The 14,340-nt window shown below is 38.3% G+C and overlaps 1 protein-coding gene across 1 annotated transcript in view; it reads right to left on the reverse strand.

The window, feature by feature from the left end:
• Positions 1-14,340, reverse strand: part of eys (eyes shut homolog) — a 522,745-nt gene that overhangs the window by 234,991 nt on the left and 273,414 nt on the right. The window contains exons 37-39 of the mRNA XM_057847548.1: positions 4,610-4,760; positions 2,031-2,143; positions 470-639 (exon numbers count right to left, since the gene is read on the reverse strand). Coding sequence (XP_057703531.1) covers positions 470-639; positions 2,031-2,143; positions 4,610-4,760 — 434 coding nt within the window. The remainder of the gene's footprint in view (positions 1-469; positions 640-2,030; positions 2,144-4,609; positions 4,761-14,340) is intronic.

Consider the following 14,340-nt stretch of genomic DNA (forward strand, 5'->3'; position numbering starts at 1 on the left):
AATATTTATTATCATTATTATTGTCTTAACCAAAATAAAGCATTTACTCATTCATGCTTTTTGAAGCGTATCTAATAAAGCATCCTGTACAAAGGAAGTATTTGTTAAGGGGAGAAGGGTGAGACTTTCTGCTGAATGATGAGCAATTGCTGCAAGGTCGCATTCTCATTCAGGAATGGTTCAAGCTGATTATATGGATCTTTCTTTTCATTAATCATGTCCTGAATAATTCACTTCACTCAAAATTCCTAATGCATGGGAGTCTATTCTGCCTCGATGTGAAACCTATTACCCAAAGAGGCTCAGCATATATTAACCAACATTACTAGCTGGCTGCCTCTTGAAGATACCACAGTCGAGGTCATGAAAGAGTTGCTGTACAAGTTTTTTTTTTTTTTTTTGCAGAGTGTCAAAAGTGGGAAATACTCTGAGCTCACGACAACAAGAGGGAAAAAAATCAGTACGCCACCTTTTTCACAAAATGTTCCAGTAAAATGAAGCGGGCACTGGCAGGGAGGCACATTTTTGTCTTGTTGTTGCAGCTCATGACACGATCCCCCATTGAGACAAACGCCATCACCACAAGCTTCATGCTGGGAGGATTTTGGTGCTTGAGTAGGAGTTCCGGTAGCGTTAACACTGTTGGTCAATGAAATTAAAAATGCAGTCATACTTGATTATCTGCATGCAAACTGTATGGTTGGTTTAAACAACAACTCTTGAATCCCTCTATCTTCATTCAAACATATAATGCAATGAAATATACATTGACATGATAAGAACTGCAACATGATCAAACTGAAAATACACATATCGTACCATATATGTATACTGTACATATACAGTGATATGAAAAAAGTATCTGAACCTCTTGTAATTTAGGTCATTTCTGCATAAAATCACCATCAAATGTGATCTTTGTCAAAATCACACCAATGTAAAAACAGTGTCTGCTTTAACTAAAACCACCCAAACATTAAGAGGTTTTCACATTTTAATTAAAATAAAATTCTAACAATCACAGAGGAGGGAAAAATAAGTGAACCCTCTGACTTAGGAGACTTAAAGAGCCATTGAAACCAATTTTTACCAAACAATTGAAGTCAGATGTGTGCCCAATCACTGATGAGCGGTTTAAAGCTGCCCTGTTCACTATAAAACACACACCTGGTAAGAAGGAAGGATTGTCTGATGTGCATCGTGGCTCAGTCAAAAGAGCTGTCTGAAGACCTTCTATAAAGACGATTTCTATAAAGCTGGGAAAGGATACAAAACAATCTCTAAAAGTCTGGATGTTCATAAATCGACAGTCAGAGAAGTTGTCAACAAATGGAGAGGGTTTGGCACTGTTGCTTCTCTCCCAATGAGTTCAACGCAGAATACTCACAGAGGTAAAAAAAGAACCCCAGAGTGTATGCTAAAGACTTACAGAAATAACTGGGACAGTCCAATCAACATCTCATCCCCATCGTGAAGCATGGTGGAGGGAGCATCATGATTTGGGCTGTTTTGCTACCTCAGGGCCTGGACAACTTGCAACCATTAATGAAAGAATAATTCAAACGTTTATCAGGACGTTTTGCAGGAAAACCTGAGGCGGTTTGTCAGACAGTTGAAGCTAAAAAGAGGATGAATGCTGCAACAAGAGAATCATCTAAAACACAGAAGTAAATCAACTTTGGCTTCAGAAGAACAAAATACACGCTATGGAGTGGCCAAGTCAAAGTCCAGACTTGAACCCCATTGAGATGCTTTGGCATGACCAAACGACATCAATTCATGCCAGACATCCCAGAAATCTGACTGAAAACCTGTAAATGTTTGAGTGGTTTTAGTTAAAGCAGACACTGTTTTTTCATCTGTGGGATTTTGACATAGATCAGATCACATTTGATGGTGATTTTTTTGAGAAAATCCAAAAAGGTCCAGATACATTTTCATACCACTGTATATTAAAACAAAATATTTTCTGGCTCCTTTTTAGAGATGGATTATTTAGAGACAACAACTGATATATAAAAATACTTTACCTGCATGTTCCTATATTGCTGCTGGCGATGGCATCAGATGTGCTCAAACGGCTGACTTTATTAAATTCAACAATTTCAATGCAGCCAGTAAAGTTGAAGAAAGGCTTTGCCCTCTATTGGAGAAAACAGATTTCTTTTTAATATGTTAATTCCACAAAATATCTTATTTGTTAACATATTTGTATGCTTTTACCCCGCCCTCTAACTGTATTCATTCCTTCAGAAGTGATGCCATTATGGATAGACAAGGGGATGTTGTTTTTTGCTCACCAAATAACATTAATTCTTTCGTTTCGTTAGTATGCGGCATTTCTACACAGTACAGGCAGTCCCCGGGTTACGAACGAGTTCTGTTCCTACACTGGCGACGAAACCCGAATTTCCTTGTAAGACAGAATTAACCCTTTAAGTACCCCGAAATACCCCCTAAATTTCAGAATAACTATCCAAAAAAAATTGTATTATACGTCAATGTAGTGTCCTTGCCAAGATGTGGCAGCTAAGTCCTAGCTAGAAAGCCAACTTAAGCTCCGAAATGATGATGTCAGACGTCCGTGTGGTTTGCTGACTTTATTCAGCTGTTCATGACAGCAACACTTGCAGGATGTAACTAAAATAAAAATGAAATTAAATCAGTTTCATTTTCGATAACGGCAATTCAAATTTGTGTTTATAAATAGCTGTTGATACAGCAATAACAATCCACACATCTATCAGTTAGCGTCTGCACATCATCAGAAAAAAATCACATTTACTCACCCGAAGTATCCGACCACAATTGAAAACGCACTATTAACAGAACAATAGGTGCCTATAATAATATGTTGCCTCTGTGGATGCATAACAAGCAACAAATGTGCACGCAAGCTTGCAGGCTTTTCCCTTTCTCTCTCACTCGGCTGCTGAACTTCTTCGTTGGAACAAATGTGGTCTTCCGTGCGCTTTTTGTGTTTGCAAATACATTCTTCTTTGTGTGTACATTCGCTCCTACTCCCCTGCCATTAGTACTACCTGCTCTACGGTTCCAGTGCAAAGATAAAATTATGCTTCACAAAACAAAAGTCAACATTATTAAAAATAGATGAATTAAAAATAAATAAAAATAACAATACATAAATAAATAAAAAAAATAAAAAATAAAATAAAACGACTTATGTAAGTCGGGTATGTCATAACCCAGGGACTAACCGTACTTACGCTATAAAATATGATAAATTGACTTTGACTTAAAAAAAATGTTAACTTGCTGCCTTAGAAAATGTAATTTATGTTATCAAATGCAATTTACTTAATAATTTCTAGTTTTAAGGACTCTAACCTTATTCATGGATTATAGCAAATTGTTTGAGTTTGCAGTACTTAAAATAACGAATTAGCTTCCTAACTTATTTATTGTGAGCTTCCAGTTCTGAAGTGATACACTACTTAGTTTTAGTGCTGCTCATTCATCACAGGCAGGTGAACTTAATTTTTATTTTTTTTTTAACCTGAAATAATTCTGCAATACAAACAGCACATACTAATTTAAATAATAAAACGCATTTGAAACACTAATGACCCTATCCCAAATAAATCAAGGGACAACACCCAACGGGTTAACTCAGGGGAATTAAACAATTTTAAATGCTCAACAATGCATTTAAGACGCAAGAGACATTGGCTCTTGACATGCTGCTGAATGTTTTATAAATGCTTGGTATGTAATTAACAATCAGTAGTATAACCAGAGCTCTCGTCAACACCTTCACTTGCTTGATAGTGATTTGGTGGGTAAATATTGTGGCGAGCGATGTGGAAAAGATTAAGATTAAGGAAGATTGACAGAGACTCTCTTTCGGTTTTAAAACTTGCTGTTTTCTTGCCCCAGACACCGCACAACTCCAAGAAACAACACACTTTATTGAACAGGACACACATGACATAACAACAGCAATCACTACTCATAAGTCGTGGTTGCCACAACTACCCATCATCCATTGCAGCGGAACAGATAAATAACAGTCGCTACAATATTTTACTCTTTTATACATTACCGTGTATAAAAGAGTAAAATATTTACTTAACAAATCAATATGAAGTAAGTAAAGACGACATATTTAACCATGGATGTGTGCGGGAATGTTTTGGTGTCAGAAAAGCGTGAAATAGACGAGACAGATCTGCAAATGTCTGAAAGAACGACCAAAGAACACTAGGAAGAAAAAAATGATTTTTTCAAATTTTACTTAACTGAGATACACCAAGTTAGGCATGTTAGGCAAATTACTACTTTTTTTACACAACAGGTTGATAAAAATTGAGTTTAGTTCACTTTACATATGCAAATAAGTTGTATATTACCATTTACAGTGTACTCCTGCCATAGTTTTCAACCTTTTAGGTTTTAGAAGTTTACAGAAACAATGATTAATTGACAAACAAATGCATAGCTTTTGCAATAGTCACATTTTAGTAAGATTGTTAAGTACTGGTAGGCTGTCGGTAAAAATTTATTTTATTGTTCTTTCAATGAGCAGTGATGACGTCATTCTTTCATTCTTCATTTTCTCGGAAATACAATAGTACTCGTCAAACCATACCTGAATGGTGGAGTATCGTTGCGGAACACCACCTGTGAAGATGTGGTTTATTCCATGTATTATAGGTCTCAAACCATAATTACTTGCTGCGCTTTTGATTCTCCCATGTCTGGAAAGAGTTATTTCAGCCTCACAAGGAGCCAGGTTCTGTCTAAAAGATGAGACACATAAGGGCAATTATTGTGGTGGTCACAATGACATAACTCGTAAGTGCACCTCATCGACAAACACGTACTTCCGCTTCCGCCTCCATCTACTGCAGCCTTTGTATTTAAGATAAGAAAAGACTAACCAAATGATGAAATATATAATAATACAAAGTGTTTCATTATGCGTCAAAAATTATTTTTCAAACAGATCATATGACTAGCAGTGTTGTCACGGATTACTTGAAAAAAAAAAAAAAAAAAAATTACTGATTACGCCTCAAAAAAGTAATCTAGTTACTTTACTGATTATTTTGTTATCAAAGTAACTAAGTTACTTTAACAGTAATTTATCGGTTACTTTTTATCAGTTTTTCTCCCTTTGTTGCCTCGACATAAGAATGACAACAGAAAAATCTCATCTCATGGAACTGACTTTCCGATAATTGAATTTATAGGGGAAGATCAGAATTGTTCACTTAAGGCTTAATCTTCGAGGTAGCGGGGGTTTAATAAGTTGATGGAGTTGATTTCAACCAGCATTGACTTGCGTTAGCTTAGCCAGTCCGGAGCCCTGAAACTAACAAATAACTGACAAACCGCATGGAATTTATTGAAATCTCCAATGTAAAACAATGGAAATTGACTACACAATAATCAATAACACACAAATGAATTGCACAGTGCAATAAACACAAATATGGTGGCGGGAGCAAATGCGCGTACACAACCCGGAAGTATACCGTGCACACAAGCGGTTAATTTGGCCACAAAACGTGGCGGCAACTAAGCACATTACACTCAGTCGGACACACAACACATCCCAAAAATGTTAAACAAACACGTCACCTCGCAGCATAAATGTGCAACACAAATATGCTGTAAACAATTCTTGCGGACTTCGCGAGGACGAGCGGGAGCGACGAAAACCCGTCGTTGCAACGGCAAAACTACGAAGCAACCTATCGCTGGAACTCTTCAGGATGAAGGAAAAATACTCACGTTCATTCATGGATGCACACAGATCAACATTCCCTCGCATATCTCAACAGTTGGCTACACTCTGCTTGAATGTGCACCACGCTGGCCTGGCACACATCTTTCTCAGGCCCAAACACACCCAAAACACAGCGCGTGTGACTCGAGATCAAAACAAGACGAAACTATGAGCGGTTACCATGGAAACAAACATTTTCTATTCAAAATGCTCTTCGTACATGACTACACTATTCTTCATTCTACATACATTATGAGGCAATAACAAAATAGTAACGCAAAGGCACTAAGGAAACTAACTGTGATCAGAATACTGGTTTGGAAAAATAAACGCGTCAGATTGCGTGTTACCAATAGAAAGTATCAGATTACAGTAACGCGTTATGCGTTACTGACAATACTGGTGACTGGTACCTTAGAGATGGTCCTTTGCTTTGGTGAGCCAAAACTACAACTGAGGAGGCAAGATGGATTTTTAGAATTTCTTTAAACCTAAACTTTCAAGAACTTCAACAACAACTGAGCTTGAACTGAAGATCGAACACGAACAGTACATATGTATGTAGATTTTTTTTTTCATTTCATTCATTTATTTCAGGCCCTGACTGTTCCTGTCAAGACAGCAAACATATACAGCTTATACAACAAAAAACAAATTAAGGAAATTAAGCAACATTGCAACATCAACTACATGCCTGAAAAGGAGCGGGAAGAAGAAAAATTATTTTAATCTCACCCCTATTGTCAACTAATCAAGAACAAAAAAAATCTCTACTTCTTTCCATATTGTAGCCAACTAAAAATTCAATTCAAACAATTTTGCACATAATACATTTCTGTAACTAATTTCGTTCCTTGTGATGAAGTTACCACAGGTAACACCAAGGCCAAAAACAATTTCATACCAACATGGTAAATTAAAGTAAAACCATACCAACAATGGTAAAGGCCACACACACAGGACAAACAATAATAAATGGCAACAATAACGATACCAACAATGGTAACAGACAATATACCAGCAATGGTAAGAAACAACCAGCACACCTTCCAAGACAGATTATTAATGTAAATAATACCTTATATTAGTAAACTGTGACCAGACCATAAGTCTGTATAACTGTTTAAATCTGTAGATATTTTGGCATTGCTTGTGTTGTATTTCCAGATTATTCCAAAATTTCACGCCACACACAGACACACAAAAACCTTGACGAGTTGTTTGAATTTTTGGTATTTTTAAGTTTCCATATCCTCTTGTTGAATGATTTAGGATTATTGAAGTGTAATACTTCACAAGATCTTTAAATTTTAGCAGCTTTGAGTAATTAAATAAATTATGTGTATGCTCCAGAAATATTTATATATACAGTATATTTAAAAAGTTGTCGTCTCGCCCACCCGGTCCTCTACCAGAGGCCTGGGAGCTTGAGGGTTCTGCGCAGCATCTTAGCTGTCCCTAGGATTGCGCTCTTCTGAATAGAGACGTCGGACGTTGTTCCTGGTATCTGTTGGAGCCATGCAGCTAGCTTGGGGGTGACTGCCCCTAGTGTCCCGATCACTACTGGCACCACTGTTGCCTTCGCTCCCTACATTTTCTCCAACTCTTCGTTCAACCCTTGATATTTCTCCAGCTTTTCGTGTTTTTTTTTCTGATGTTGCTATTGCTCGAGATTGCTTCATCTATCACTACTGCTGTCTTCTGATGTTTATCCACCACCACTATGTCAGACTGGTTGGCCATCACCAGTTTGTCTGTCTGAATCTGGAAGTCCTACAGGATCTTGGCTAGGTTGTTGTCGACCACCTTTGGAGGTGCTGCCCACCATGACTCTCGGGTCTCCAGTTTGTACTCGCCACATACTAGTATGTTCCTGTACACTATGCCTGTTACCTGATTATGTTGTTCCATGTATGCCTTGCCTGCCAGCATCTTACACCCTGCTGTGATGTGCTGGACTGTCTCAGGGGCCTCTTTGCATAGTCTGCAACTGGGGTCCTGTCTGGTGTGGTAGACCCCGGCCTCTATTGATCTTGTGTTTAGGGCCTGTACATATGCAGTATATACTGTATATATACACACAGTGTATATGCTGTATATATACAATATATATACTGGTCTGAGTATTTCAGAAACTGCTGATTTACTGGGATTTTCCCGCACAACCATCTCCAGGGTTTACAGAGAATGGTCCGAAAAAGAAAAAATATCCAGTGAGCGGCAGTTCTGTGGGGGGAAATGCCTTCTTGATGCCAGAGGTCAGAGGAGAATGGCCAGAATGGTTCGAGCTGATAGAAAGGCAACAGTGGCTCAAATAGCCACCCGTTACAACCAAGGTAGGCAGAAGAGCATCTCTGAACTCACAGTACATCGAACTTTGAGGCAGATAGGCTACAGCAGCAGACGACCACGCCGGGTGCACTCCTTTCAGCTAAGAACAGGAAACTGAGGCTACAATTTGCACAAGCTCATCGAAATTGGACAATAGAAGATTGGAAAAACGTTGCCTGGTCTGATGAGTCTCGATTTCTGCTGCGACATTCGGATGGTAGGGTCAGAATTTGGCGTCAACAACATGAAAGCATGGATCCATCCTGCCTTGTATCAACAGTTCAGGCTGGTGGTGGTGATGTAATGGTGTGGGGAATATTTTCTTGGCACTCTGTGGGCCCCTTGGTACCAATTGAGCATTGTTGGAATGCCACAGCCTACCTGAGTATTGTTGCTGACCATGTCCATCCCTTTATGACCACAATGTACCCAACTTCTGATGGCTACTTTCAACAGGACAATGCGCCATGTCATAAAGCTGGAATCATCTCAGAATGGTTTCTTGAACATGGCAATGAGTTCACTGTACTCAAATGGCCTCCAAAGTCACCTGATCTCAATCCAAAAGAGCATCTTTGGGATGTGGTGGAATGGGACATTCGCCTCATGGATGTGCAGCTGACAAATCTGCACCAACTGTGTGATGCCATCATGTCAATATGGACCAAACTCTCTGAGGAATGTTTCCAGCACCTTGTTGAATCTATGCCACGAAGAATTGAGGCAGTTGTGAAGGCAAAAGGTGGTCCAACCCGTTACTAGCATGGTGTACCTAATAAAGTGGCCGGTGGGTGTATATATAAATATATATGTTGGAATAAAACACAGGTTGGAGGATTGACGGTTGTCACATATGGATAAAATAGAAAGGACACTTTCGAGTATATCGACACATAACGAGTCTAACCAAATGATGTGCAGTAGACGTGCTAGGGTCCACATTGTCGCAGACAGAAAGGTCGCTGATGGCTAGAAATCCGAGCAGTTCTTGAACGCGACACGAGCAATACCTCACTCATCTGCACATGAACGAGAACTTTCTATTTACTCCTTCCTTCCTTCCTTCCTTCCTTCCTTCCTTCCTTCCTTCCTAGTGCAACTCCGCCCAACGACATAAAAAAAAAAAAAATAGAAAAAAATATATATCAGTGACGGCGGCACGGTGGCTGAGTGGTTAGCACGTCTGCCTCACAGTTCTGAGATCAAGGGTTCAATCCCGGGCTTCGGCCTTCCTGTGTGGAGTTTGCATGTTCTCCCCGTGCCTGCGTGGGTTTCCTCCGGGTACTCCGGTTTCCTCCCACATCCCAAGAACATGCATGGTAGGCTGATTGAACACTCTAAATTGTCCGTAGGTATGAGTGTGTGCGTGATTGGTTGTATGTCTCCTTGTGCCCTGCGATTGGCTGGCAACCAGTTCAGGGTGTCCCCTGCCTACTGCCCATAGGTGGCTGGGATAGGCTCCAGCACCTCCGCGACCCTCGTGGGGAAAAAGCGGCATGGAAAATGAATGAATGAATGAATATATCAGTGACCTTGCTGTCTGCAACAATGTGGACCCTAGCACGTCTACTGCACATCATTTGGTTAGACTCGTTATGTGTCGATATACTCAAAAGTTTCCTTTCTATTTTATCCATATGTGACGACCGTCAATCCTCCAACCTGAGTTTTATTCCAACACATTGTTGAGGACAGCAAGGTGTCTAATGGCTAGAAATCCGAGCAGTTATTGAACGCGACAGGAGCAGCTATCCAACAGTGGCATGGTGCTAAGCAAGTTTAAACATCATCTCCAAACGAAAAACCCGTTGCTTTAAAATAAGTCGATGGACTATTTTGTTCGCCTTCGTGAAAACACATAGAAACAGGCAACTTTTTTTAATACAAACTACAACGGTAAATGAGAAAGCTCTCAAAGCCAGTTACCTTGTTGCTGAACTTGTTGCTCAATCCAAAAAGTAACACCATGTGGAAGAGACATTAATACTACCTGCTTGGCTCCATTGTCTGCGAGATGCTCGGCCTTGATGCGGTTAAAGACATTGCTCAAGTACCCCTGTCTGATAATTCTAAGTTTTTGCAAGCCTAACTGCTATGAAAAAAAATAAAAACAAAGAAAGACTGAGAGCTGTTGAAGAATAAGGATATCGGCTTTGTGTTCATCTAAACAGGCTCAAGTTTCACACTGAGTAAGTAAGCGTACTGAGAAATATTTTATAATTATATATACTGTACAGAAAATGATTTTGGAACATTTTGGTTTTGTGGTGTGCTGTGACATTTTTTCCAATGTAAAAATGTGTTGTGACTTAAAAAAGGTTGAAAAACACTGGACCAAATGGATTTATCGTGCTCTGATAGGTGTTTCCCTAAACTTCAACACAATGTGAGAAGTACAGGAGAACCAAAGTGCAATATAAAGTGTGGAGTGCGTTCTCGTCAAGATAGTGTTTAACTTTATTTATAATTGAGAGACTCTTGGAAATTTTTGTTTTTATATGTCTGATGTGTCAGTTTACTGTCAAATGTAACACCCAAAAACTTATTCACATCTACGTTTTCAATTTAGATAACATCAATCATTACATGCAAATCAAGATTTGTTTTAAAGCTACCAAACGTCATTGCTTTGGTTGTACCTAAATTTAACAATAATTTATTTATATCCATCCATTTTTTAAATTTTAATCAGCTCCTTGTTCACGGTCTTTAACAACTCATTATAATTAGTTGTACTACAGAATAAATTGGTGTCATCTGCAAAAAGAATTAGTTTTAAAAATTCAGATACATTAAAAATATCATTTATATATAGATTAAATAGTTTTGGTCCCAACACGGACCCCTGAGGAACACCACAAGCAACACCAAGTTGTTTTGATGTATACTGTCCCATTTTAGCATACTGCACCCTTTTGCTTAAATAACCATTTACCCAATCCCCTACAACATTGGAAATTCCATATATATATATATATATATATATATATATTTATTTTTTTTTAAATTAATTTTATTGCTGACACTGCGTTTTGGGATCATCAACAAATTTTGTGCCCCTTCCCCACAAAAGTCAAACTGAGCATATTGATTAAGCACGAACTATCAGCACTTTGAGGGTACTTAGCTTAGGCCACAAATCCCATCCATCCCTGTCTTTTGATACTTTTTGTTAGGGAAGTGGATGTAAGAGAGGTCCACACAGTAGTCTATATTGATTTGTTTAGCCTTCACTTTGCAAACTGTTGCATATCCTGGGTAAATTCTCGGGGCACAGACTACAAGCTGCATAAGTCCTTTCTCAAGAGCTCACTTGCATGGAATGGCGATTAATTTAGAAGCAGTCTGCCAGAGCAACCTGGCCAACAGCCAGAGGGCAGTGTGCACACTGTCCTTGAGAAGCCTGCCCCACCGGGTTTCTATTTAACATATTGAAAAGTGCCTTCGACGGGAAGATATATTAAAAGTCCATAATGAGTTTGGTGGTAAGGATGACCATGGCGTTGTAACTCTGGGTCAAATCAGACAAAGATGGACGGAGTACGCTATCAGACAATTACAAAGTATTTGCTTTGTGACACCGGCAACCATTTTTCCACACTCCTGACCCTCTAGTTATGACAGCTCTCGTTCTCAAACTGTCTCCAAGGGTTCAGCACAGAACATTATGATGGATTCTCACCACTCTTGATTTTTTTGTGTGCAGAAAAAAGCGGGTGGAGCCTTCTACCCCTTTAACCTGGTGGGCTTGCCTGTATGCACTTAGATATTTAGGCCAGAGATGCAGGGCCGATTTCTGCAGTGTTTCGGGGGTTGTTTGGGCAATATTACCAGATTGCTGCAAGAAAATCAACACCTCTGCTAGGTTTTGTAAGAGTACTATTTTATGACTTAAGTGGCTCGTTTCTTTATTTTCAGATACTGCATAACTGGAGAAAAGAAAAGTGGGGAAATGTTTCTCTTCTTTACTGTTAAAGTAATTTTCTTCCTTTTAAACAAATATGATTATGTTGCTGAAAGAAGTGTAGGAACAATAAGACAGTAATAGAAAACAATCCCCTTTTCCTTTTTATAAAATGATGAAACATATGTTATGAAGTAGGTATGCTATTGTATATGAAGATTTGTTATTTTTTTAATTATTTTGTACTTATTTTAACCACAGTTAAAAGCCCTAAGGATACATTAAACTGGCGACTGATCCATAACTCGTCCTAATCTAGTTCTTTTCCGTCACAGCCATGACATGACAAAAGGAAAACATATAATTAAAATGAGATATGGTAATGGACAGCTAAAATTGTTACAATTATGGAATTAACAGTATTATTGAAAAGTGGTGGTAGAATTGTGCCAAGACTAAAGAACAATATCTCAAAGTGTTTGCAGCCTCACTTTGAATCATTTAAACATTGATTTTGTGCTTGGTTCTTGACTGCTAATCTTTTCATTGTGGAAAAACTGCAAATTATCATCAGAGCAGCCAATAAAACATTTGTGTTGTTCACTAATGCTTTTTAAATACAGCACTGTGGCATGTGTTCCGTTCCTTTGAAATAAAGGTTGTTTGAAATAAAATACAAATAATTCCTATTACGTCCCGTTGGTTCGACTTGCATTCATTATTTTGAACAAAATGCTTTAACACTTGACACAATAACTAAGAATGGGAAATTAATACCACCTGGGGCACAAATACTGTTCAAACATATTTGAATGTTACAGCTAAGAAGCTTATGATACAAATCCTCATTAAAGGAAACATTATTGCCAGAGGCTGATGTGTTTATGTACAAACAAAGTTGGAACTATAAATTAAAATTACCTCTCAAAAACACACGATTTTCAGGGATATGGTCATGGGCATCGCCAGACATATTTAACTGGGGCACGTGCCCCAGTAATGATCTGCAGTGCACCAGTATAAATTTCACCGGTAAAAAAAAAAAAACAAAAACAAAAAAAAAACTTTGAAGTCTTCAAAGCATAATCTACAGAATGCACCTATTTTAAGTGCGTACGACAGGATTAAAAAAAAAAAAATCATAACCCCTTAATGCCTGCAGCATGAAGCAATTTTAAGGTCCTAATGGTACTTTTTTCAAATTTGTAGAAAAAGAAAAATCAAAATGTGTTATAAGCGCTCTAATATCTATAACCCTTGCTAAATCCTGATTTTTTTTTCTAATGGAACCTACACATGCATGTTTTGACTTGCATCCATGATTTATTATTATTTTTTTTTTTATATTTCAAAATTCTAAATTAGTCTCAAAATAATGAAATTCTGAGTGTATCGAATGTGATCCACTAGGCTAGAAGGGGTTTAAATAGCAATATTATGTGAATTAGAATTATATTTTGAGACGATCCGAGTATATACAACAATTTGGCAAAGCGCAGATGACGAGAAATTAGTCTTTTAATCCGCCATTTAGCCACGCCTACCGCCTACGTTCTAGCGCCCCCAACAGGAGGATGACGTCGGCAGGGTAATGGTTTCATATGATTTACAATTCAACCCAGTGAGGGGTAATTATTCAGAACGAGGAAAATGCGACGAAGAGAACCGCAAAATGTCATTGTTTCAGTCTCTCTCCTCCGATATTTTTACAGGATATTCTTTTCATCGAAGTATTTTCCCCCAATTGCTAAATAAATGGTGTGGTCGTGACAACAGTCTTGTGCTAAATGGAATATCAAATAATAAAAATGCATTTATCTATTTCGACATAGCAAAATTACTCCATAATGGTCAAAACTGTTGACTTCACCTTTACTGTCGCACCTCCCAAACGAAGTTTTATGCCACCTGAGTTAGTACGACTTTTGTCATTTCCCTGGCCCGGCTTTGCTAACCCGAACCGAGTGACGTCCCAAAGTCTTTTTTTCGCTTTTTTAAGTGATAAATCACATAGCGGTCCATTTCATTCAGGAGAATAAAACATGCTTTTTGGTGTTATACTCATTATTTAACTCATATTACTCTATTCAGTCCATATACACAATCTGCACATGGCCCTTCAAAATTGTAATTTATGCACATAACTTTGGCTATGATCGGAATACAAGTTAATACTTCCATGAAGCACTTTCGGGAGATAGATCTCCTGACACACATGAACGTAGCATGAGTTCCCAAGTTGGAAAACTGTTGTAATGTGTTGTAAAGCCGTAATGTCAGAGAAAAACATGGTTGCTACAAAGAAGAGTAGCCAATTTTAATGCTCCAACGATACATCACAAGTTTAGTGACT

The sequence above is a fragment of the Corythoichthys intestinalis genome, chromosome 10 (genome assembly GCF_030265065.1).
Source record: "Corythoichthys intestinalis isolate RoL2023-P3 chromosome 10, ASM3026506v1, whole genome shotgun sequence".
In the NCBI taxonomy this organism is placed as follows: Eukaryota; Metazoa; Chordata; class Actinopteri; order Syngnathiformes; family Syngnathidae; genus Corythoichthys; species Corythoichthys intestinalis.